Raw genomic sequence first — 26,044 nt, forward strand, 5'->3', positions numbered from 1 at the left:
ATATATTCTGTGTCAATCACACCAAACATTATTATTTATGAAAAAGGGTTTAAATTAAATAAATATGTAATGTTTCTGAAACTCTAACAAATACAGCTCACTTTCTTAGAATAAATCATAAGTCGCATCCTTTTTTGAATCTGAGAAAGATGAATTACGGCTCACTGAGCCGTTCAAAATTCAGCCTATAAAAGTCAGCCTAGTTTTTTTCTAAGCTGTTTGAAGAAAATCTCCTTAATACTAAACGTTGAAAATGTGAATATTTAGTCTTTGCTTATTTAGCCAAACATCGAAGCATTGATCTAAGCTATGGTTCTTTTTCAGTTATCCAATAAATAAAAAACAAGTTTTTTCTAACTGAAAGTAGGGACCGCCATTAAAATGTAAACAAAACAGAAATTAATCCGTATATGAATGAGGGTTAAATAAAATTTTAAATAAGGAGTAATTCCCCCTTTTTTACAGAAGTAAAATTAGTACCCTCATCCCCCCACTCACAATAATCACGTGTTTAGAAAAGTGTGTATCTCATTTCAGTAAAGCATAACGTAAAAAAAATTCGTGAAATATACTAGTCGTATCCTTTTTGGAATCTGAGAAAGATGAACTACGGCTCACTGAGCCGTTCAAAATTCAGCCTATAAAAGTCGGCCTAGTTTGTTTCTAAGCTGTTTGAAGAATTTCTTATTTTAAGGTGTTTCTGTTCTTTTCTGGTTTTAATGTACATTGAGCATGTCGCGTTTGATGCATTTAAAGTATTAGCGGTATTTTTTTATCTTTCCTTATCCTTTTTCGGTAGCTGGTATTTACCCCCACCCCCATAAAAAACAGGCCCGAGGAAAATAATCCCCACGGAAAATATCCCTGATAAAAGACATGGAAAAATACCCCCTCCCCCCCCCCCGAAAGATATCGAATCCTTTTGAATCTGAGAAAAGATGAATTACGGCTCACTGAACCGTTCAAAAGTCGGCCTATAAAAGTCGGCCTAGTTTGTTTCTAAGCTGTTTGAAGAAAATTCCCCCTAATACTAAACGTTGAAAATGTGAATATTTAGTCAAACATCGAAGCATTGATCTAAGCAATGGCTCTTTTCAGTTATTCAATAAATAACAACTTCCTTTTAGACGCATCCTCTTGAATCTGTAAAACCATCGGAAACTAAACTGCTAACATTAATGACCATTAAGTTCGTTAAAAAATCGACAGAGATATGTAGCGGTCTTGACCTGTATCCTTGTTTCAATGACGGGTATTGTATTAACAGGCGGATCGGAATTTTCATGGAGAGAAATGATTAAAATTGAGAAAAGTCCACGTATATCGAGAAAGAAAATTATTTCGTTTTGAGAAAATTTTTTTTGTGAAACAATAGGGAATGGGTTAGGTTTTGAGGGTAAAAAGAACATATTTTATGTTTTCTATCGAGTATAAAGATTGCATAGTGATGTTTGTATTAGAGTGGGAGAGGGGAGGGGATTTACCTGAATATACTGGAGGGTGACCAATGAAAATAATTTTATTTTTAAAATAAAAATGAAAATGTATTAAATCAGAACTTACATTGCTAATTGGGGCTGTCAAGGCTTCAAAAGAGTCAAATTTATCGATTCTTGTGTCATCAACTATGTCAAAATACTTTCTGATAATTTAATCACATTGCATGCCCGTTATATACGAAATCTAAAGGGCGAACTGTTATGTAACGGGGAAAACCATATGTAACCAGCCCTCTTATTGGTTGAGATGAGGGATGTAACCGACTCGCTGATTGGCTGAGAAGGAAACACGTGATCTAACTGTTTCCTATTTCTGGAAACTCTTAACATTCGCCTCGAGCATGTATATGTCCAAAACAACAACAAATACTGTTTCCTATTTCTGGACACCTTGACATTCGCTGAGAGCGTGCCCAAAACAACAACAATAACAAATGCTGTTTCCTATTTCTGGACACCATGACATTCGCTGAGAGCGTGCACTTGCCCAAAACAACAACAACAACAAATGCTGTTTCCTATTTCTGGACACCTTGACATTCGCCTCGAGCGTGCACTTACAACAACAACAACAAATAAATCGACCTTGGAAAAAGAGGTCATTGACCCCATTAACCATATGTTCTCCCTAGGGACTCTATGCCCTTATTTGGTGTACTGACACAGTTAGACTAAATTGTAGATGGCAGCAGGGGTGCGTGACACGATCAATAGGGGCATCTCTACTACCAATCTCAGTTTTAAACAATAACTAAAGAATAGATTTTCAAATCGACATTTTTTTCTTGAATTCTTTTGCCAATCTTTAAGCTTTTGGGTGCTTTGTTGTTTCTACTGTTTTTATTTATTGACCCCAAAACTCGAAATTGGCCGTTCAGGGCTTGTGGTGGAATTTTTTTAAATAAACATCTACTCTTGTGATGACCAAATCCAGGAAAGGATTACCAAGTGAATGCAAAATAAGGACTAAATTGTGATACGGGCAAGGACAGATTTTAATAACAAAATTGAGAAAATTTCACAAAGAGCCCAAAAGTGTATCATTACATTGGAAATTCTGTGAAGCTTTGTGCTAGTATTGTTAAAAATAAAGGAACATTTTCGGATTCTACCATATTTTTAAATTTTATTTCATTTTTAAACTTACTTTGTATAATTTTGGAAGTTATTTTTGGCAATCTATTTGACAACCCGAATTTTTATGACAATTTTTTGGAGTTCCTATTTCGCACTTTAAACGATTTTTGGAAGGGCTCTGCTATTCTTATTTGCATTGGAACCTTTTCATCTATTTTTTTTTGCAAGGCTTTTTTCTGGCTGGCCTTCTTGTTTGTATTCCTTCGTTTTCTAACGTTAATGTCTCTGTAAAAAGATTTGAAATATTATAATATTTTAGGATATATGGCTGTCTAGGGGCAACTTATGAAAGTGCCTCCACAAGACGCTTCCGGAAAGGCCGTGTAGATTGTATTCGGGCGGCCACTCCAGAGGCTTTAGAATGGGCGAAAGCCATGACCAGCGAGGGAGCTTTGGTAAGCCTTAATGTCACTGCATGGCATGAACAGAGAAAATCAATGTTGCTGCACTATTCGTTCTCCAGTTTAAAATGTCTTTAGCTTTTGTTCGTTTATCTAGGCTGAGACAACACTACAGAGCTTGCGTTGCTGTAGAGCACAGTGCAAAGTCTGAAATATTATTTTTCTTACAATAACTGATAGCATATTAATTAGATACTGAACGATGTTTGATTATTTAAGGTGAATTTAATTTTTTTTCCATGTAAATTTTAGTGCAAGGGTAGCATTTTATCAAGCCTAGCATGAAAAAAGCTAGTTAAATAAAGCATAAAAATAAATTTTCATATTACCCATCAATTGTGTAGCAGTAGGTGCAATGTTAGGAAATCAACTGTGGTGTAACTGTCTCTGAAATTGGAATCTTAATTTGTACAGTAATCGTACACAAATGAACACCCAAATGGTTAGAAAAATTCACTTAATAAGATGTACAAATTCGATCGAAATCGCACGGGCAGATATACTCCTTTTTTCGGGGAAAAGAAGGGGAAAACCTCGAATCTTAATTTCTGCAACATTTTCCTGATAGAAAATATCGGCCACTGATGGAATTATTCAATTTCTCACCAAAAATGTTAACCACAACCTTTGTACTCTTAATGGATAGGGAATCTTTCATGGGATCGGTATTATAATGGCCACAGCAACCGCCCCGCAATGAGCTCTACTGCGCATGCGCAGACTAAAGGTTAGCGGCCACATGCTCAAGTCCATCAGGTTGGTACTATTTCACTTCTTTAAGAAGAAAACATTAGCTAAAGATGACCTCAAGCATGAAGCCCTACCATCAATGCAAGTATGTGCCCCAGCAACCGTACAGCTACTATAGTACAGCTCCTTGTGTTTTGTCAAGACTCGAGGCAGTTGGAATGACATTATTCAGAAAACTTGTTCCCACGCTGGTAAAGCAGATATACAGTTCTCAACTATGCTTGACAGAGGCTCAGCAAATGCTTGACTGAAGTTAAGGTAAAGTTGTAGCATTGAACGCTATATACAAAGAGATGAAAAGGGGGGTAGAAATTATTCTCGTATCTCTCCCTCTGGGGATCACCGATTTCAGTCTCACCTGAGGGTGCGTTTCAATTAGGGCTAAAGTTTACAATGCCAGGTGGAACTGCGCAGCCCATTTGGCGCATCAATATCCACACAAGGTGTAGGAAAGTTGGTGACCTTTCGATCTCTATTCATTTGGACTAAAGCTAGATTTGGGTACTAATGGGTGATAGTTCCCTTCTTAATAAATTTTTTTTTTTTTGTAAAATAAAACATTTCATTCGTGTGCCTACTGGCAAACAAGCCGAAGAGGTGAAAGGAGAGTAACTCATCATCACCGTCAGGTAATATACTAGGAGGGGGAGGCAGGTGACATAAAGAGCTTTGTTTTTATTTACGTTTAAATGAACAAATTAGGATTTTTTTTATTACACAATTTGGGTAACGAACAATAAGTAAGAAAACCTTCGTGCTAAAAGTAACAAACTCTAAATTCAAAAAAAAAAAACTCTAAAAAACTGTAAGAAACATGTACATTCAACAGTGATAACAGTATAAGTAGTAATCTAACTTATACTTTGCTTACACATATAGGAATCTCCATGTTATTTGCTTGCCTTACGTTCCTTGGCGCCTTTCCAGAGCATGTACTTATGGATTTGCTTGCCTTATGTTCCTTGGTGTCTTTCCAGAGCATGTACATATGGATTTGGGTGGATTATGTTCCCCCCATGCTATTCTAGGAGCTTATGTTCCTTCCTATGCTATTACAAGGGCTTATGTTCCCTCCCATGCTATTTTAAGGGCTTATGTTCCCTTCCATGCTATTCTATGTCCCTCCCATGTTATTCTAAGGGTTTATGTTCCCTTCCATGCTATTTTATAGCGCTATGTCCCTTCCATTGTTATTCTATGGGACCTCTACACGTGATTAAACACATTATGAAACTATTTGCTATTTGCTTATGTCTCGTTGGTACCATTCCAAAATGGTGGAGATTCCCCGCCTGTTCCTAAACATTGCAAAAAAGATAACAGTATAAACGGGGGATTCCCCGTACAAATTTGTTTCAACTCCAAGTTTTTCAACCAGACTGGTTTTTTTACAATCAGAATTGTTTGATTGACAGTTAAAAAGCGGTAATGAGATTTGCGAGTTGGAGTGTAGGATTTGCGAATTTGATCCTATTAAGGATTGACTTGAAATAAAATTTTGGAAGGAAAACCAAAAATAATCAGAATCGAAAATAAACGGGATCTGCCTCACGGGGAAGGCTCAGAGGTCCTTCGTTCCCCCATTTCTGAGGGTAGGGGAGAAGGGGGGGGGTCAATTTTGGAAGGAAAAGTAAAAATACTCAGAATCGAAGATAAATGGGATCTGCCTCAAGGGGAAGGCTCAGAGGCCCTTCGTTCCCCCATTTCTGAGGGCAGGGGAGGAGGGGGTTTAATTTTGGAGGGAAAACCAAAAATACTCAGAATCGAAAATAAACGGGATCTGCCTCAAGGGGAGGGCTCAGAGGCCCTTCGTTCCCCCATTTCAGAGGGCAGGGTAGGGGGGGTGGTCTATTTTGAAGGGAAAGCCAAAAATACTCAGAATCGAAAATAAACGGGATCTGCCTCAAAGGCAAGGCTCAGAAACCCCTTCTTCCCCCTCAGAAAAAGTTTTAACAAGAAATGTCTGAAAAGTATTTTTTTGGGGGGATGGAACGATGACAGATTGAATTTCTCAGACTAGTGATAGTGCTGTACTGTGGTACGAATTGCTTGTGAAAAACGCAAATGAATTAGTTGAAAATAAAGTTTTAACAAGAAATGTCTGAAAAGTATTTTTTTTGGGGGGTGGGGGCGATGACAGAGTGGATGTCTTAGACTAGTTATAGTGCTGTACTCTGGCATGAATTGCTTTCGAAAACCCGGATGAATTAGTTGAAAATAAAGTTTTAACAAGAAATTTCTGAAAAGTATTTTTTTTTGGGGGGGGGGGGGTGAGGGCGATGACAGAGTGGATGTCTTAGACTAGTTATAGTGCTGTACTGTGGTACGAATTGCTTGTGAAAAGCCCGGATGAATTAGTTGAAAATAAAGTTTTAACAAGAAATGTCTGAAAAGTATTTTTGGGGGGGATGGGGCGATGACAGAGTGGATGTCTTAGACTAGTGATAGTGCTGTACTGTGGCACGAATTGCTTGTGAAAAACCCAAATGAGTTAGTTGAAAATAAAGTTTTAACAAGAAATGTCTGAAAAGTATTTTTTGGGGGATGGAGCGATGACAGAGTGGATGTCTTAGACTAGTTATAGTGCTGTACTCTGGCATGAATTGCTTGAGAAAAACCCGTATTAATTATTTTAAAATAAAGTTTTAACAAGAAATGTCTGAAAAGTATTTGTTTGGGGGAGGGGGCGAGGACAGAGGGGATGTCTTAGACTAGTTACAGTGCTGTACTCTGGCATGAATTGCTTTCGAAAACCTGGATGAATTAGTTGAAAATAAAGTTTTAACAAGAAATGTCTGAAAAGTATTTTTTTTTTGGGGGGTGGGGGTGATGACAGAGGGGATGTCCTAGACTAGTTATAGTGCTATACTCTGGCATGAATTGCTTTCGAAAACCCGGATGAATTAGTTGAAAATAAAGTTTTAACAAGAAATGTCTGAAAAGTATTTTTTTTGGGGGGCGGGGTGAGGGCGATGACAGAGTGGATGTCTTCTACTCGTGCCAGTGCTGTACTGTGTTACGAACTTCTTATGAAAAACCCGGATGAAGTAGTTGAAAATAAAGTTTTAACAAGAAATGTCTCAAAATTAATTTTTTGGGGGGATGGTAAGATGAGAGAGTGCATGTCTTAGAATAGTGATAGTGCTGTACTGTGGTACGAATTGCTTGTGAAAAACCCAAATGAATTAGTTGAAAATAAAGTTTTAACAAGAAATGTCTGAAAAGTATTTTTTGGGAGATGGAGTGATGACAGAGTGGATGTCTTAGACTAGTTATAGTGCTGTACTCTGGCATAAATTGCTTGAGAAAAACCCGGATGAATTAGTTGAAAATAAAGTTTTAACAAGAAATGTCTGAAAAGTATTTTTTGGGGGATGGAGCGATGACAGAGTGGATGTCTTAGACTAGTTATAGTGCTGTACTCTGGCATGAATTGCTTTCGAAAACCCGGATGAATTAGTTGAAAATTAAGTTTTAACAAGAAATGTCTGAAAAGTATTTTTTGGGGGGTGGGGCGAAGAGAGAGTGGATGTCTTGGACTAGTTATAGTGCTGTACTCTGGCATGAATTGCTTTCGAAAACCCGGATGAATTAGTTGAAAATAAAGTTTTAACAAGAAATGTCTGAAGTTTTTTTTTTTTTGTTAAACACAATTGGCTGAAATAAAAGCGGAAGTCTTAAAATCACATCTCAAGGTCAGTAAATAATTCCTTTTATTTATTTTTTTAAACACGATTTGCTGAAATAAAAGCGGAACTTTTAAAATCATAACAACTAAAGGTCAGTAATTAATTCCTTTGTTTTTTTTTTGTTAAACACGAGCTAATGTAGAAAATAATTTCAAAGTACCAAGTCACATGATAGTTACGCTATTATAGAAAATAATTTCAAAGTACCAAGTCACATTATAGTTACGCTATCGTAGAAAATAATTTCAAAGTACCAAGTCACATGATAGTTACGCTATTTTAGAAAATAAAATCAAAGTACAATGTCACATTATAGTTACGTTATTTTAGAAAATAGTTTCAAAGTACCAAGTCACATGATAGTTACACTACAAAAGAAAATAATATCAAAGTGCCAACTCACATTATAGTTACGCTATTGTAGAAAATAATTACAAAGTACCCACTCAAATGATAGTTATACTATTATAGAAAGTAAATTCAAACTACCATCTTCGTTGGTAATTACTATATTATATAAAATAATTTCAAAGTAACAAGTCAAAAGATAGTTACACTAGTATAGAATAACGATTAATATTAAAAACCCAAATGTTATTTACGTTTTTGTATAAAAAAATTACAAAGTCCAAAATCACATTATACTTACTCATTTTTAGAAAATAATTTCAAAGTACCAAGTCACATTATATTTACGCTATTCTAGAAAATAATTTCAAAGTAACAAGTCACATTATAGTTACGCTATTGTAGAAAATAATTTCAAACTACCAAGTCACATGATAGTTATGCTTTTGTAGAAAATAATTTCAAAGTACCAAGTCATATGATAGTTACACTATTGTAGAAAATAATTTCAAAGTACCAAGTCACATGAGAGTTACGCTATTGTAGAAAATAATTTCAAAGTACCAAGTCACATGATAGTTACGCTAATGTAGAAAATAATTTCAAAGTACCAAGTAACATTTTAGTTACGCTATTATAGAAAATAATTTCAAAGTACCAAGTCACATGATAGTTACGCTATTTTAGAAAATAATTTCAAAGTACCAAGTCACATGATAGTTACGCTTTTGTAGAAAATAATTTCAAAGTACCAAGTCACATGATAGTTAGGCTATTATAGAAAATAATTTCAAAGTACCAAGTAACATGATAGTTACGCTATTACAGAAAATAATTTCAAAGTACCAAGTCACATGATAGTTACACTTATGTAGAAAATAATTTCAAAGTACCATTTCACATGATAATTACGCTTTTGTAGAAAATAATTTCAAAGTACCAAGTCACATGATAGTTACGCTTTTGTAGAAAATAATTTCAAAGTACCATGTCACATGATAGTTACGCTTTTGTAGAAAATAATTTCAAAGTACCAAGTCATATGATAGTTACGCTATTGTATAAAATAATTTTAAAGTACCAACTCCCATGATAGTTACGCTATTGTATAAAATAATTTCAAAGTACCAAGTCACATTATAGTTACGTTATTGTAGAAAATAATTTCAAAGTACCAAGTCACATGATAGTTACGCTTTTGTAGAAAATAATTTCAAAGTACCAAATCACATTATAGTTACGTTATTATATAAAATAATTTCAAAGTACCATGTCACATGATAGTTACGCTATTGTAGAAAATAATTTCAAAGTACACAGTCACATGATAGTTACGCTTTTGTAGAAAATAATTTCAAAGTACAAAGTCACAAGATAGTTACGTTATTGTAGAAAATAATATCAAAGTACCATGTCACATGATAGTTACGCTATTGTAGAAAATAATTTCAAAGTACCAAGTCACATGATAGTTACAGTTTTGTAGAAAATAATTTCAAAGTACAAAATCACTTAATAGTTAATCTATTATATTAACTAATTTCTTACGACTAATTAACATTAAAGTAAAGCTAATATATAATAAAATTATGTAGTACCAACTCACTTGAGAGTATCGCTATTGAATAAAATATTATCAAAATAACCAATCACAGGATAGTTAATATATTTTAAAAAATAATTTTAAATTAACAAGTCACATTATTTTTACGCTATTGTAGAAAATAATATCAAAGTACGTACCAAGTCACATGATATTAACGCTATTGTAGAAAATAAGATCAAAGGACCAAGACACATTATAGTTATGCTATTTTAGAAAATAATTTAAAAGTAACAAGTCATATGATAGTTACGCTATTATAGTATATAATATCAAAGTACCAAGTCACATGATAGTTAAGTTATTGTAGAAAATAATATCAAAATACCAAGTCACATGATAGTTACGCTATTGCAGAAAATAATTTCAAAGTACCAAGTCACATGATATTTACTATTTTTTAGAAAATAATTTCAAAGTACCAAGTCACATGATAGTTACGCTATAGTATAAAATAATTTCAAAGTACCAAGAAATTTAATTCAGGAAATTATGAAAAAAAAAAATTTAGACAAGGTTACGTGCGCGCACGTAACCCTGTCTAAATTTGGTACTTTGAATTTATTTTCTACAATAGCGTAACTATAATGCAACATGGTGCTTTGAATTTATTTTCTACCAGAGCTTAACTATCAAGTGAGTTTGTACTTTAATATTATTGTACACTATAGTGTAACTATTATGTCAAGTTGTACTTTGAATTTATTTCCTATAATAGCGAAACTATAATGTGACTTGGTACATTGAAATTATTTTCTATATTAGCGTAACTATCATGTGACTTGGTACTTCGAAATTATTTTCTACAATAGCGTAACTATTATGTGACTTTGTACTTTGAAATTATTTTCTACAAGAGCGTAACTATCATGTTACGTTTAACTATGAAATTATTTTCTACACTATCGTAACTATACTTTCAGTTGGCAATATGAAAATATATTCTACATTATAGTAAAGATCATTTTAGTTTGTACTTTGATATTATTATATATAATAACTTAAATATCATGTGACTTGGTACTTTGAAATTATTTTCTATAAAAGCATAACTATCATGTGACATTGTAATTTGAATTTTTTTTCTACAAAAGCGTAACTATCATGTGACTTGGTACTTTGAAATTATTTTCTATAAAAGTGTAAATATAATGTGATATGGTACTTTGAAATTATTTTCTACAATAGCGTAACTATCATGTGACATGGTACTTTGAAAATATTTTTTATAAAAACGTAACTATCATGTGACTTGGTACTTTGAAATTATTTTCTACAAAAGCGTAACTATCCTGTGACTTGGTACTTTGAAATTATTTTCTACAATAGCTTAACTATCATGTGACATGGTACTTTGAAATTATTTTCTATAATAACGTAACTATAATGTGATTTGGTACTTTGAAATTATTTTCTATAAAAGCGTAACTATCATGTGACTTGGTACTTTGAAATTATTTTCTACAATTATTTCTATAATAGCGTAACTATGATGTGACTTGGTACTTTGAAATTATTTTATACAATAGCGTAACTATCATGTGACTTGGTACTTTGAAATTATTTTCTACAAAAGCGTAACTATCATGTGACATGGTACTTTGAAATTATTTTCTATAAAAGCGTAACTATCATGTGACTTGGTACTTTGAAATTATTTTCTACAATACCGTAACTATAATGTGACTTGGTACTTTTAAATTATTTTCTACAATAGCGTAACTATCATGTGACTTGGTGCTTTGAAATTATTTTCTAGAAAAGCGTAACTATCATGTGACTTGTTACTTTGAAATTATTTTCTACAATAGCATAAATATCTTGTGAATTGGTACTTTTAAATTATTTTCTACAATAGCGTAACTCTCATGTTACTTGGTACTTTGAAATTATTTTCTATAAAAGCGTAACTATCATATGACTTGGTACTTTGAAATTATTTTATACAATAGTGTAACTATCATGTGACTTGGTACTTTTAAATTATATTCTACAAAAGCGTAACTATCATGTGACTTGGTACTTTGAAATTATTTTATACAATAGCGTAACTATCATTTGATTTTCTACTTTTAAAATATTTTCTAAAATAGAGTAACTATAATGTGACTTGGTACTTTGAAATTATTTTCTACAAAAGAGTAACTATCATGTGACTTGGCACTTTGAAATTATTTTCTACAATGGCGTAACTATAATGTGACTTGGTACTTTGAAATTATTTTCTATAATAGCGTAACTATCATGTGACTTGGTACTTTGAAATTGTTTTCTACAAAAGTGTAACTATCATGTGGCTTGGTACTTTGAAATTATTTTCTACAATAGCGTAACTATAATGTGACTTGGTACTTTGAAATTATTTTCTATAATAGCGTAACTATCATGTGACTTGGTACTTTTAAATTATTTTCCACATTAGCGAAACTATCACGTGACTTGGTAATTTGAAATTATTTTCTATAATAGAGTAACTATCATGTGACTTGGTACTTTTAAATTATTTTCTACAATAGCGTAACTATCATGTGACTTGGTACTTTGAAATTATTTTCTATAATATCGTAACTATCATGTGACTTGGTACTTTTAAATTATTTTCTAAAATATCTTAACTATAATGTGACTTTGTAATTTTAAATTATTTTCTGTAATAGCGTAATTATCAAGAGATTTGATACTTTTAAATTACTTTCTAAAATAGCTCGTGTTTAAAAAAAAAAAAACAAAGGAATTATTTACTTACCTTGAGTTGTGATTTTAAGAGTTCCATTTTTATTTCAGCCAATCGTGTTTAACAAAAAAAAACAAAAAAAAAACAAAGGAATTATTTACTGAACTTGAGTTGTGATTTTAAGAGTTCTGCTTTTGTTTCAACCAATCGTGTTTAACAAAAAAAAAAAAAAAAATTTTCAGACATTTCTTGTTAAAACTTTATTTTCAACTAATTCATCCGGGTTTTCGAAAGCAATTCATGCCAGAGTACAGCACTATAACTAGTCTAAGACATCCACTCTGTCTTCGCCCCACCCCCCAAAAAATACTTTTCAGAAATTTCTTGTTAAAACTTTATTTTCAACTAATTCATCAGGGTTTTCGAAAGCAATTCATGCCAGAGTACAGCACTATAACTAGTCTAAGACATCCACTCTGTCATCGCTCCATCCCCCAAAAAATACTTTTCAGACATTTCTTGTTAAAACTTTATTTTCAACTAATTCATCCGGGTTTTTCTCAAGCAATTCATGCCAGAGTACAGCACTATAACTAGTCTAAGACATCCCCTCTGTCATTGCCCCCCCCCCCCAAAAAAAAAACTTTTCAGAAATTTCTTGTTAAAACTTTATTTCAACCAATTCATCCGGGTTTTCGAAAGCAATTCATGCCAGAGTACAGCACTATAGCTAGTCTAAGACATCCACTCTGTCATCGCCTCCCACCCCCCAAAAAAATACTTTTCAGCCATTTCTTGTTAAAACTTTATTTTCAACTAATTCATTTGGGTTTTTCTCAAGCAATTCCTTCCACATTACAGCACTATCACTAGTCTAAGACATCCACTCTGTCATCGCCCCATCCCCCCAAAAAATCCGTGTCGGAACATTCGTGATAATATATTATTTTACAATCGTTAATCCGGGTTTTTCAAACGCACTTTGTAACACAGTTCTGCACTATAACTCGTCTAACACATCCACTCTTTCATTGCCCTCACCCCCCCAAAAAAAATACTTTTCAGACATTTCTTATTAAAACTTTATTTTCAACTAATTCATCCGGGTTTTCGAAAGCAATTCATGCCAGAGTACAGCACTATAACTAGTCTAAGACATCCCCGCTGTCATTGCCCCCCCCCCAAAAAAAAAAAAAAATTTTCAGAAATTTCTTGTTATAACTTTATTTTCAACTAATTAATCCGGGTTTTCTATATAAATTCATTCCAGACTAAATCCCTATAACAAGTCTAAGACATCTATTCTGTCTTCGCCCCCACCCCCCCAAAAAGTAGTTTTCAGAAATGTCTATCTAAAACTTTATTTTAAACTAATTCCTCTGGGTTTTTCACAAGCAGTTCGTACCACAGCACTATAACTAGTCTAAGACATCCACTCTGTCATCGCCCCCACCCCCCAAAAAAATACTTTTCAGACATTTCTTGTTAAAACTTTATTTTCAACTAATTCATCCGGGTTTTCAAAAGCAATTCATGCCAGAGTACAGCACTATAACTAGTCTAAGACGTCCACTCTGTCATCTCCCCCACCCCCCAAAAAAAATAATTTTCAGACATTTCTTGTTAAAACTTTATTTTAAAATGATTCATTTGGGTTTTTCACAAGCAATTCGTACCACAGTACATCACTATCACTAGTCTGAGACATCCAATCTGTCATCGCTCCATCCCCTCCCAAAACAACTTTTCAGACATTTCTTGTTAAAACTTTTTCTGAGGGGGAGGAGGGGCCTCTGAGCCTTGCCGTTGAGGCAGATCCCGTTTATTTTCTATTCTGAGTATTTTTGGCTTTCCCTCCAAAATTGACCCCCCCCTCCCCGGCCCTCAGAAAAGGGGGAAGGAGAGGCCGCTGAGCCTTGCCCTTGAGGCAGATCCCATTTTTTTTTATTCTGAGTATTTTTGGTTTTCCCTCCAAAATTTACCCCCCCCCTACCCTCACCTCATAAAAGGGGGCACAAAGGGCCACTGATCCTTCCCCAGGTGGCCTAACCCCTTTATTTTCGCTTATTAGTATTTTTTTTTTTACATCCAAAATTGACCCCCCCTCCCCTGCCCTCAGAAATGGGGGAACAAAGGGCCTCTGAGCCTTAACCTTGAGGCAGATCCCGTTTATTTTTGATTCTGAGTTTTTTTGGTTTTCCCTCCAAAATTAAACCCCCCCCCTCCCCTGCCCTCAGAAATGGGGGAACGAAGGGCCTGTGAGCCTTCCCCTTGAGGCATATCCCCTTTATTTTCGATTCTGAGTATTTTTGGTTTTCCCTCTAAAATTGACCCCCCCTCCCTCGCCCTCAGAAATGGGGGAACAAAGGGCCCCTGAGCCTTGCCCTTGAGGCAGATCCCATTTATTTTCAATTCTGAGTATTTTTGGTTTTCCCTCCAAAATTGACCTCCCCCCTCCCCTACCCTCAGAAATGGGGGAACGAAGGGCCTCTGAGCCTTCCCCGTGAGGCAGATCCCGTTTATTTTCGATTCTGAGTATTTTTGGTTTTCCCTCCAAAATTGACCCCCCCCCGCCCCTGCCCTCAGAAATGGGGGAAGGAGGGAACGTTAAACTATTTTAAATTAACAACACTGTCCAAACATCACATGTGTATTATACAGTACACAATCACCCTATCTCCCCCAAAACACTTTTCATCCATTTCTCGTTAAATGTTTTTATTTCTAAACTATTTTAAATTGACAACACTGTCCAAAACATCACTTGTGTATTATACAGTACACAATCACCCCATCTCCTCCTAAACGCTTTTCAGTAATTTTTTGTTTAAAAATTTTTATTTCAAGTCAATCCTTATTAGGATCAAATTCGCAAATCCTACACTCCAATTCGCAAATCTCATTACCCCTTTTTAACTGTCAATCAAACAATTCTGATTGTAAAAAAACCAGTCTGGTTCAAAAACTTGGAGTTGAAACAAATTTGCGCGGGGAATCCCCCGTTCATACTGTTATCTTTTTTGCAATGTTTAGGAACAGGCCGGGAATCCCCACTCGTTTGGAATGGTACCAACGGGACATAAGCAAATAGCACATAGTTTTATAACGTGTTTAATCACGTGTAGAGGTCCCATAGAATAACAATGGAAGGGACATAGCGCTATAAAAAAGAATGGAAGGGAACATAAACCCTTAGAATAACATGGGAGGGAACATAGAATAGCATGGGAGGGAACATAAGCCCTTAAAATAGCATGGGAGGGAACATAATCCCTTATAATAGCATAGGAAGGAACATAAGCTCCTAGAATAGCATGGGGGGGAACATAATCCACCCAAATCCATATGTACATGCTCTGGCAAGACACCAAGGAACATAAGGCAAGCAAATCCATAAGTACATGCTCTGGAAAGGCGCCAAGGAACGTAAGGCAAGCAAATAACATGGAGATTCCTATATGTGTACGCAAAGTATAAGTTAGATTACTACTAGTATATACATAAGAATATTGGCTTTTTATTGTCACTTCAAACATCTAAAACTCATGAGGTTTAAGTTTATCTACTGACAGTTACTGAAATCCCAAGAAAATGTGTCCAATTTACGAAAAGAAGGGAAAACAGTGCAAAAAGGGTGAAAATTTGGATGAAATTTACACCATTGAATTCAGAATATTGTAAAACTCCATTAGTGGTTTCAAGCCCGTAGCAACAAAAATGTGATTTTTTTTATAAGGATTGTCATGGATGCATGTTTATGTTTCTCTTCCCCGGAGATTATAGTACCGAACCAGTGATTCTAGAATATTGGAAGAACGCTAACTAGAAAGAAAATTGAGCGTTCTACTGACCTTTGTAATTACCAGAAACAACTGCATAAAACAAAGTAGTTTTTTTCTGCGATTTGGTGGCGTTAAACGCAATTATAGCCCTAAGGGTACCAAAAAGCCATTAAGTAAATTTTTTTAGTTAGCCAATCGATTTAAACTTGTCAAGAAGGTATATATTGAGCTTTCTAATTTCAGAGACAGTTGCACCACAGTTGCTTTCCTAACTTCGCACCTACTCCCACACAATTGACGGTTAATATGAAAATTTCTTTAAAGCTTCATTTAACTAGCTTTATTCATGCTATGCTGAATAAAATTATATACAGTGATGTATAATTGCGCATCAACCAATATGAAGGAGGAATAATTATGGATATCTGTGGAGGAAGAGTGAGTGTCCCAAAAACCTAAGAAAATATGCTTTTACGACGAAATTTTCTAACTCTCAGTGTGTCTTCTGATAGATGTAGAAGAGCTTTTGGGAAGGTAGGGATAAATTTCATTCTCGAGGCATTGTTCATATGAATATTAAATTTGAGTGTAAGAGATGGTAGTTGAAGGAAGGAGAAGCAGCCTTCCTTCACATTTAAGAAATTCTTGGATCAGACAGCTCGTAGTTGTCCTTGTCAATGGAAACGAAAACCTCAAGAAGAACTTTGATTTCAACATGTGCAGCAACAGAACATTTTATTCATACATTTTCTGAATATGCAAAATGTGTCAATTTTGAAGTGGTTTATTAAAAGCTATCAGCGCATAAAAACTTCCGTAATTTTAAAGATAGGAACGAAAATCCCCCAAAAATAGGCCATCAAAACCATGACTTAAAGATTCGGGTTTGGGAAGTGGTAGCCCTCCTAACATTTAGAAAGAGTGACGCTAAAACTTTGAAGAAACAAAAATTGTTCAGCAACTAATTAGAACTCTTTCTAATATATTAGTTATACATGAATTTAGTTAAACAAACAAACACTTAAAGCAAAATATAATAAATTATGATTCTTGTAATAAATTTGATGATTAGTGTTCGTCTATATTCAAGGTTATCATTGGATGGGGGTCAGGATGGCTTGAGCTCTACAGATGACCCAAAAGTATGCATACTTTTAACCCATTTATTTCAATAATATTCCCCCTCCCCCTCCCCATCCGTATAAATTTCTATTATAACTATCATTAAAATTTATTTCAGTATCTTAACAAAATATAAATAGCATGCCAAAATCTAAATTCTTATGTAAAACACTGACAAAATATTCAAATATTTTTTATTGAATAAAAATAATTAAAATAGTGTCAGTTAAAATTAAATTGAAGCTAATTAAAAAACAAATCCAAAAAATGAAATTCTCAAAGAAAAGTACAGGGCTTTATTGAACAAAAGAGAGGAGAAATAATGTTAGATATTGATCAAGTTCGTGGTAAAAAGAACTGCAAATAAGGAGCGACTTGAGCCAATAGTAACCAAAATGTTAAAAAGAAAGCATTTCAATAATGATTAATATATCAAAAGAATAACATTTTTCTGCAAATGACATACTAACATATTACATAACATATTAACGCATGAGTGCGCATCCGCTATTATGAAGTAGCGGTGGTGGGGGATTTTTAGTTGGGACGGGGGGGGGGGGGGTTAGATGCCTCAAAGACTGCATATTATAGCCCAAAAATGTTAGCTCTCGTTGAACCTTCAGGTAAATATAGAATTAGTTTTGGGGAAGGGGAGGTAGAATTTAACATCTGAACCTTGCTTAATTTCGGGAAATATTTTTTGTAACGCCTTTTATTATTTTGCTGGAGGGGGGGGTGATTATGCCTCTGCCATTGAAACATTATTCTTTTTCTTTTCATAAAATATTAAATTCACATGCCTAACGGTACAGAGGTGGAGAATGCGAGAGATTATGAAACACGCCAGGAAATATTCTAGGGCGCTACCAAGAGCTGTGTTTTCAGTGATTTTAAATGGCAATATTTCTCTTTTTCCATTCAAATACAATGTTCTAATATACTTAAACCTAATTATACAATATACCTAACATCAGAGAGCCTCATTTGTTGAGGTTCTGAACTCCAATCTACGTAAATGTGGAGTTCCGAATTTTTTTCGAGAAGTAAGATCCCGAATTCTTCTTTAATGTTTTTTTCCCAGGGGCGATAGTATCGAATCAATAATCCTAGAAAACAAAGAGAGAACTAGTTTCAATAGAGATTAAAAATACTAGCTCTCTTTTTAAGAAACCAATAGGATGGTGAAACGGCAAAGGCGGGTTTTCTCATTTTATTGAACTGAACTATAATTTTGAAACCAAAGATGGTCAAGTTGTTATCGACTAATAATTATGAGATAACCGATCGATTTAAAATTACTGAACAGCCATGAACTAAGCTTTCCATAGAAATTACCACATATAGGATCAGGTCTGTTAACCCCTAAACCTTCCAAGGGCCAGAGCGTTATTTGTGCTTTACTGAAAAGAAAGTATATTGTAAACATTTTCTCTTTTATAACTTTAGTAAATTCAATAACCGACACATTCAAGTTAAGAACATAATTATAAGAGAAAATTCGTCCCCCCCCCCCACTCAGAAATATATGCATACTTCCCAATAACAAATAGCTTTTGTAAACAATGGGTAAATCTTATAACTTAAAGACCTTTCCCCTGGAACAATGGGGGGGGGGGTCATGTTATATCTATGATGAACAACTATGATGAACAAAATGGCTATCTCAAAATTTGTACCGGGCGATTTTGGAAAAGAGGGGTGAGGGAGGAGGCCTAGTTGCCCTCCAATCTTTTTGGTCACCTAAAAAGGACACTAGAACTTTTAATTTTGGTTTGAGTGAGCCCTCTTACGATGCTCTAGGACCTATGTGTTGATACGATCACCCCTAGAAAAAAAAATGAACATGCATCCGTGATCTTTCTACTGGCAAAAAATACAAAATTCCACATTTTTGCTGATAGGAGCTTGTAACCTGTACAGTAGGGTTTTATGATACGCTGAATCCGATTGTGCGATTTTCATTAAGATTCCATGACTTTTAAGGGGTGTTATCCCTTTTTTTAGAAAATCAGGCATTTTTTCGTTAATGGGTAAGATTAAAGTTAATGAAACCTACATATTTGAAATTAGTACAACAAACTGATTCTTTTCACAAATCTATTGGTATCAAAGCTCCGTTTTTTAGAGTTTTGGTTACTATTGAGCCGGGTCGCTTCCTAAATGCAGTCCGTTACCACGAACTGTTGGATACTTTCTGTGCGTTTGAAATAAGATCTGTAATTTATTGAAATTTTTGTGTGTTTTTGATCCCCTTTATTCGTTGATAATTTTCGGTTCATTTTAAATTTTAATTATTAGTTGGTTTCATTCTGCTTTTCGATTGTTTAATATAGCTCATTAAGAAATATTTTTCTTAGAAAAATTTCTGGTTTTGAATTTTTATTTTTATTTCTAAGTAATAAAAAGTATTTCTAAGTGCTCTCTTTACTTAGGTACTGATTTTTTTCATATAAACTAGAAAGAAATTTCCAAAACCTTTGCTGATGTCTTCAGGCGTTGCAGTTAAAGTAAACGCATTTTTTTTTCAGCTTCAAAAATAGCTTTGCAATTATTTGTTTTAAGCATTGGGTTTTTAAATTCAGATCATGTACTTACGTTTTCAATATCCAACTTTTTTTAGTTTCTGAATATGTAACCTTTTACCAAGAAGTTTTGCCAGAGGAAATGTGGCCATCAAGAGTCATTTTAATATATGTTTGGCTTCGCCAAATAAATATTAGAGGAATAAATACTGCTATATAGTTTACTTAATTCACTTTTTAATATCCAAAATTCCAAATGAACCTATAAGGTATATCGTGAATACGTAAGATTAGTAAAGTTATTAACGCTTTCTTTTACTCTGTATATGGTGGGTTTATTTTTGCATTACTCAAATAAAATCAATTTTCCTCTTTCCTGTCAAATTTGAATGTCTGACTTTATATTCTATAAGAAAGATATTTTTTGTCCAAATTTATTTTTAGGTGTTAAATAAAAGGACACAAGAAAACTAGAAAATTCAGTTTTGAGTAATGACCTTTTTTTAATGAGCTTTTAAACATTGCCAAAAGTGATAATACAGTATAATAGATGGCACAGAGTATCTAAATCGTTATTAGCGTTCAGAACTTTAAATATGGGTTATATTTAAAAGTTTTATTTGAAATGCTCAAAACCCAAAAGTGTCAAAGGGATATAAGTGTTTTTAATGCTAGGCATGAAGACCATGCCGAAAGTATTAAATCGGTCTAAAAAAACAAATCCTTCCTTATTTCTTAAGTGTGTTTCAAAATATATTATTTATGGTGTGTTCCAATTCTATCCTCAAGGTTTAATCAATTTTATTCCCTTTTGTCATTTTTATTTTTAGAATGAAGAAAGGCTTTCCAAGTTTAAAATGGCTGTCGATGCTCAAACTGAAATAATGACTGACAATATCCTTGGTAGGGGTATTGACATACACCTGATGGGAATAAAAGAAGCAGCAAAAGCGCTGGGAATCAAATTATCACTTTTTGATTCTCCTGCTTTTAAGAAAGCAAACCACTTCTGTCTGTCTACATCCCAGGTAGGCTTCCATTTTTATAACAAAATTGAATGAAAAGTAATTTCTGATAGTATCTGAAAGAACTGGTAACTAATTATCGTTAAAAAAATGCCAATCGACCAACATATCGCTTATTAACTATTTGCTATCTTGCTATTGCAAAACATGTATTTTTGAGTAATTTTTCCCCCGGTTTATTAGCTGGCTTCAGGATAGTGATAAGCCACATCTCTCTGTAACTTACAGGGGCCAATTGTATCTACTACTGACAATGCTCCCTTATGAGATCCTGCAACACCAGTAATTCCACTAATTACTGGGAGATGCTTTCTGACTGGTCGTTTATTTCCATACGCCGATAGGCCTGTCCAATACACAACAAGGGGGCCTTCCAGCTCCTTCATCTGTATTTATTACCCCCAGATGATGGTACCCTAGCTGTGATTATGGACCCTCAGAGACATCAATAGACTGGTGAAAGAACAGACCCCAAAGTGATCATCAAGGACAGATATCACTTAAGTCAAGCAACAATATATGATCTGCATTAGTGTTTAAACTGCATTTGGTATTTGGCATGCCAAATTTGGCATTTGGCAATTGACATTAATAAATAAATACATACAGTTAGAAAATTCGAAAAACCTAGAAAAAAGACAAGCATCTCCTGTAAACGCTGAGATCATCCTTGAATGGAGAACAAAATATGTCGTCACTGCCTCGCGCTTCTAATAATTAGCGATATAGAATTTCAGTTTTAAGACTTTATTTTATGAAAGTAAAATTTTTGGAAATTTGAATCTAGTGAATTTCCCTTTATTAAATGTATCTAAATAAAATCGTAAGAAACAGCATGTTATTATTTGGTATGTCAGGATGTCTACTTTCAAATACAGTTCACCCCATGGGGGCATTTCATACTGTTACACGTGGCAAAAATATGCTATTCTTTGCGCGAGAAGGTTTGGTGTCTCAAAAGTCTGCTACACATGGCGCTTGGTGTGAAATTATGTAAAACGGAAGAATTGACGCTTGGAGGTGTAAATTAGGCGCTAAGGGGGGGGGTCACCAGCCTGTCAATCTAATGCTCATGACCCTTTAATGCTCAATATTAGAAACCGTGCTGGTAAAACTGAAACACTTTTTTCTTTTTTCAGATAACGACAAGATTGGACACTGTAATGGGATATGGCCCGGTTGTTCCTGAAGGACACGGTGTTTCATATAACATCCAAAAGGAGAGTTTTAAATTTTGTATATCGTCTTTCAAATCCTTTGAAAGTGCTAGCTCTAAAACATTCGCAGAAAGCTTAGACGAAAGTCTGAATCGTGTTCAACAGCTTCTTTTGTCCCCAAACTCTAGAAATAGAATTAGTTTAGTGTGATCACAAAGTCAATCACATCCTAGAGTCTAGAATATATTTGGATGGGATTACTAACTATGCAGGAATTTAATTCTGGGGAGAATCAATACGAGGCACAACTTTGAAGAAAAAACTAAGCAAACTACGTGGAACTATAAAGAGGTCTCTTTTAAAAAAAATGAAATTTTTCGGTAGTTCAGAAGGTCTAGCTCTGATGCCCCCCCACCTATTCAAATACGTGCTTTAGGTGAGTCCATACGAAAAAGCCTTCTTATTTATACGAATGAGTCCAAAGGTGAGTCCATACGAAAAAGTGGTCATTAATCCCTGAATTTAAGTGAATAGAACTAAATTATTTAGTTTCAGATGTAATTTTGAAGAACAAATGAATAAGTTTGACTAGTTTGTTGCAGAAGTACGGTAGCTCTTGGGTAAATGTTAGAAATAATAAACAACAAATATTGAATGGATTTCTTTAACTATTTCTCTTAGAGTGCATCAGTACTTTTTAGCATTAGAATAGCTAATGCAATGTCTTGCCTATACATAAATTACTAGAACTTAAATCAATAACTTTATGAAATCTCTTAAGCTCAGGCCAGTATGGGGCGTATTTGCTTTGAAAAGTATATCGAACAGTTCGTGGTGACAAACTGTAAGTAAGGGGTTACCCGGCTAAATAGTAACCAAAACTGTAAAAAACGGAATTTTGATACCAATATAGTTTCAAATATATAAGCTTTATCAAGTTTCTTACCAATCAAAAGTTACGAGCCTGATAAAATTTGCCTTATTTTCGAAAAAAGGGAGAAATACCCTCTTAAAGTTATAGGGTATTAATGATAATCGCACCATCAGATTCAGCATATCAGCGAACCCTATTGTAGAGGGTTCAAACTTCTGTCTGCAAAAATGCGGAATCTTGTATTTTTTGCCAGAAGAAAGATCACGGGTGCTTGTCTGTTTTTGTTTTTTGTTTGTTTTTTTTTCTCCGGGGATGATCTTATAGACCCAGTCGTCCTAGAATGTCAAGAGAGGGCTAATTCAAACGAAAAACTAAAAGTTCTAGTGCCCTTTTGAAGTGATTAAAAAATTGGAGGTCAACTAGGCCCCCTCCCACGCTCATTTTTTCCCAAAGTCAGCGGATCAAAATTTTGAGATAGCCATTCTGTGCAGCATACTCAAAAAATCTAACAACTATGTCTTTGGGGATCAATTAATCCCCCACAGTCCCCTGGGGAAGGGCTGCGAGTTATGAAATTTGCCCATTGTTTATATATAGTAGTGTTTACTGGTAAGTATACAGACGTTTTCAGGGGGGATATTTTCTGGTGGCGGAGCGGGTCGTGGGTTACGAAAGGATCTTTACATGGAGGAATTTTTCATGGAGGAAGGGAATTTTTTATGCCGGATTTCCCAGCATTATTTTGAAAAACGATCACAAATTAAATAAAATAACATGTTTTTTCATCTGAAAGTAAGGAGCAACTTAAAACGAACAGAAATTATTACGGATATGAGGGGGTTCTCCCCTAATCAATACCTCACTCTTTACTCTAAATTTTTGGGGGATTGACTATGGGGTGAACCCCCTCATATATGCAATAATTTCTGTTTGTTCTAAGTTTTAATGTTGTTCCTTACACTTAGTTGAATTTTTTTATTTAAATTTGAAACAAGGCGCAGAAACCTTGTTGCACTTTTATGATAGATCATCCTACTATTAAGTGGATTAGAGAACTGATACAATATATAGATCTATATTGATAGTTGCAGCATTCTGTCTTTATCAATGTCAATATTTTGACTGTCTTACGGTCTCTTTTAGTTAAAACTGTAAAATGTGCACGTGCAACAATCCGTTCTGACAGTTTATTAAATAAAAAAAAACAAGTTTTTTCAACTGAAAGTAAGGAGCAACACTAAAACTTAGGACGAACAGAAATTATCAAGTGCTTGAGGGAGGTCACCCCCTCATCAATACCTTCGCTTTTTACGCTAAATTTCGAATTTTGTCCCAATTCTTTAAGAATGACTCCTGAATCACAAAGGTCATTTAATTTAGAATAAATAACTCTTTTAAAAATACTAAAAAAGCTTTAGCGTAAAGAGCGAGCTATTGACAAGGAGGTGACCCCCTCATATGCGTAATAATTACTGTTCGTTTTAAATTTTAATATTGCTCCTTGCTTTCAGTTGAATTTTTTTTTTCCGATGGTTTTTGAAATAACGCTGGAAAATCCGGCTCCCCCTTCATGGAAAATTCCTTTCCCCCAAGAAACATTTATCTATGGAAAGATCCTTCCACGTAACCAACCCTCCCCCTTACTAGAAAAATCCCCTCTGAAAACGTCTGTGTACTTCCTAATAACCGATTCTATATGTAAATAATGGGCAAAGTTCATAACCTGCAGCCCTTCCTCCGGTGACTATGGGGGGTTAAGTCACCTTCAAAGACATAGTTATTAAATATTTCGATTATGCTGAGCAAAATGGCTATCGTAAAATTTTGATCAGGCGATTTTGGGAGGAAATGAGCGAGGGGTGTGGGGTAGATGCCCTCCAATATTTTTGGTCACCTGAAAACAGCACTAGAACTTTTGAGTTCTGATCAAATGAGCCCTCTCTCGATCCTCTAGGATCACAGGTTTGATATGATCACCCCCGGGAAGAAAGAAAACAAAACAAAAAACGAATCCATGATCTTTTTTTCTGGGGAAAAATGCAAAATTCCATATTTCTGTACATAGGAGCTTGAAACCTCTACAGTAGGGTTTCCTGATATGTTGAATCTGATGGAGTGATGTCCATTAAGATCGCTTGATGTTTTTGGGGTGTTTTCCCTTTTTTTTTAAGTTGGCAATTTTTCTCAGGTTCGTAGCTTTTGATAGGTACCATGAAATTTGATGAACTTTACATATTTTGCATAAGGAGCAAAATTCAATGCTTTTGATATATCTATTGTTATGCAGACTCTGTTTATTAGAGTTTCGGTTACTATTGACCTGCATCGCCTCCTAGCCAACTTACAGCTCGTTACCATGAACTGTTTGGTAGACTTAGTTGTTTATGTTTCACTGCATGAAAATTTACTTTTACTTCTTTTTTGAGCTTATATAAAAAAATAAGATGCAGTTAAGCTTATTTTTCTTAGAATAAATTTTATTCTTAGTGTATATTCTGCCGGAGGCATTTTTAAAGTCTCAATGACACCTCATGAAATTAGGATTTCGATTACTCAAATATCTTTCTGCAGTAAAATCTGTGATACCATAAATTCTGTAATTTGTGTCGCCTTAGCTAGTAGTTTCGAAATGACTCTGAAATGAATGTTAACTAAAAATTTGACGCTGTTAACTAGGAGCGCTCCTCCTATACAGAGAAGTTAGCTTCTAAATACTTACGATTTATTACGATTACGATTTATTTTCTACATACTACATACGATTTACGGCAATACTACAAACTACAAACTACATACTAAAAACGTTTGGATCGTTCTAAAAAAGCCTAGGAAAGTATTCTTCTGGAAGTTTTATTTGAATGCCTTTCATGCTTTACTCTTTGCTGTTAGTTGATCCTTGCTGCAGCACTTTCATGGGAAGGTTTCATTTTGGGAAACAAAAAATACCAAAATTAATTTTCCCTGGAAGCAGGGTCTACTAGGGAATGTAAAAGAGCCCGGTGTAAAAGAGCCTTCTTGATGCAGCACCTTCATGGGAACGTTTCATCTCGGGAAACAAAAATCCCAAAATTATTCGCCCTGGTAGCAGTGTCTACCAGGGAATAAATTAACCTATTAATTGGCGGAACAGAGCCTCGTTGCAATGCATGTTACAGAGACGACTCATTGGACCCCTCACCTGAAAATTTGCTTGTACGCTTTATGTTTGATCTTGTTTGCGTTTAGAAAAACATAAGAAACACCAGTAATGAAGCTTAGGATAATTCCTAGTTTCCCATCATCATGTTGTTTTTGGACAATCCTTCTGTCACTAAAACTTATAACAAAGAAATTCACAATATATTTCAACTTTCGTAAAAGCTTTAGATGACGTACGATCGATGATCTGATCGTCTCCTCCAGTGCTCTTTCCACGAGAACGAAGATCCGATTTCCATGATCACTACAAAGCCCTTTCAGAA

The 26,044-nt window shown here is 34.6% G+C and overlaps 1 protein-coding gene across 1 annotated transcript in view; it reads left to right on the forward strand.

Annotated features, from left to right (window-relative positions):
* LOC148945461 (choline O-acetyltransferase-like) overlaps nt 1-22,100 on the forward strand; it is a 44,948-nt gene extending 22,848 nt beyond the window's left edge. The window contains exons 3-5 of the mRNA XM_089099051.1: nt 2,896-3,031; nt 20,358-20,555; nt 21,692-22,100. Of these exons, the coding sequence (XP_088955177.1) occupies nt 2,896-3,031; nt 20,358-20,555; nt 21,692-21,919 (562 nt within the window). The 3' untranslated portion in view covers nt 21,920-22,100. The remainder of the gene's footprint in view (nt 1-2,895; nt 3,032-20,357; nt 20,556-21,691) is intronic.
* The last annotated feature ends 3,944 nt before the right edge of the window (nt 22,101-26,044 follow it).

Source organism: Artemia sp. Qi Xiang Cuo, chromosome 13, assembly GCF_049724085.1.
Source record: "Artemia sp. Qi Xiang Cuo chromosome 13, ASM4972408v1, whole genome shotgun sequence".
Classification (NCBI taxonomy): Eukaryota; Metazoa; Arthropoda; class Branchiopoda; order Anostraca; family Artemiidae; genus Artemia; species Artemia sp. Qi Xiang Cuo.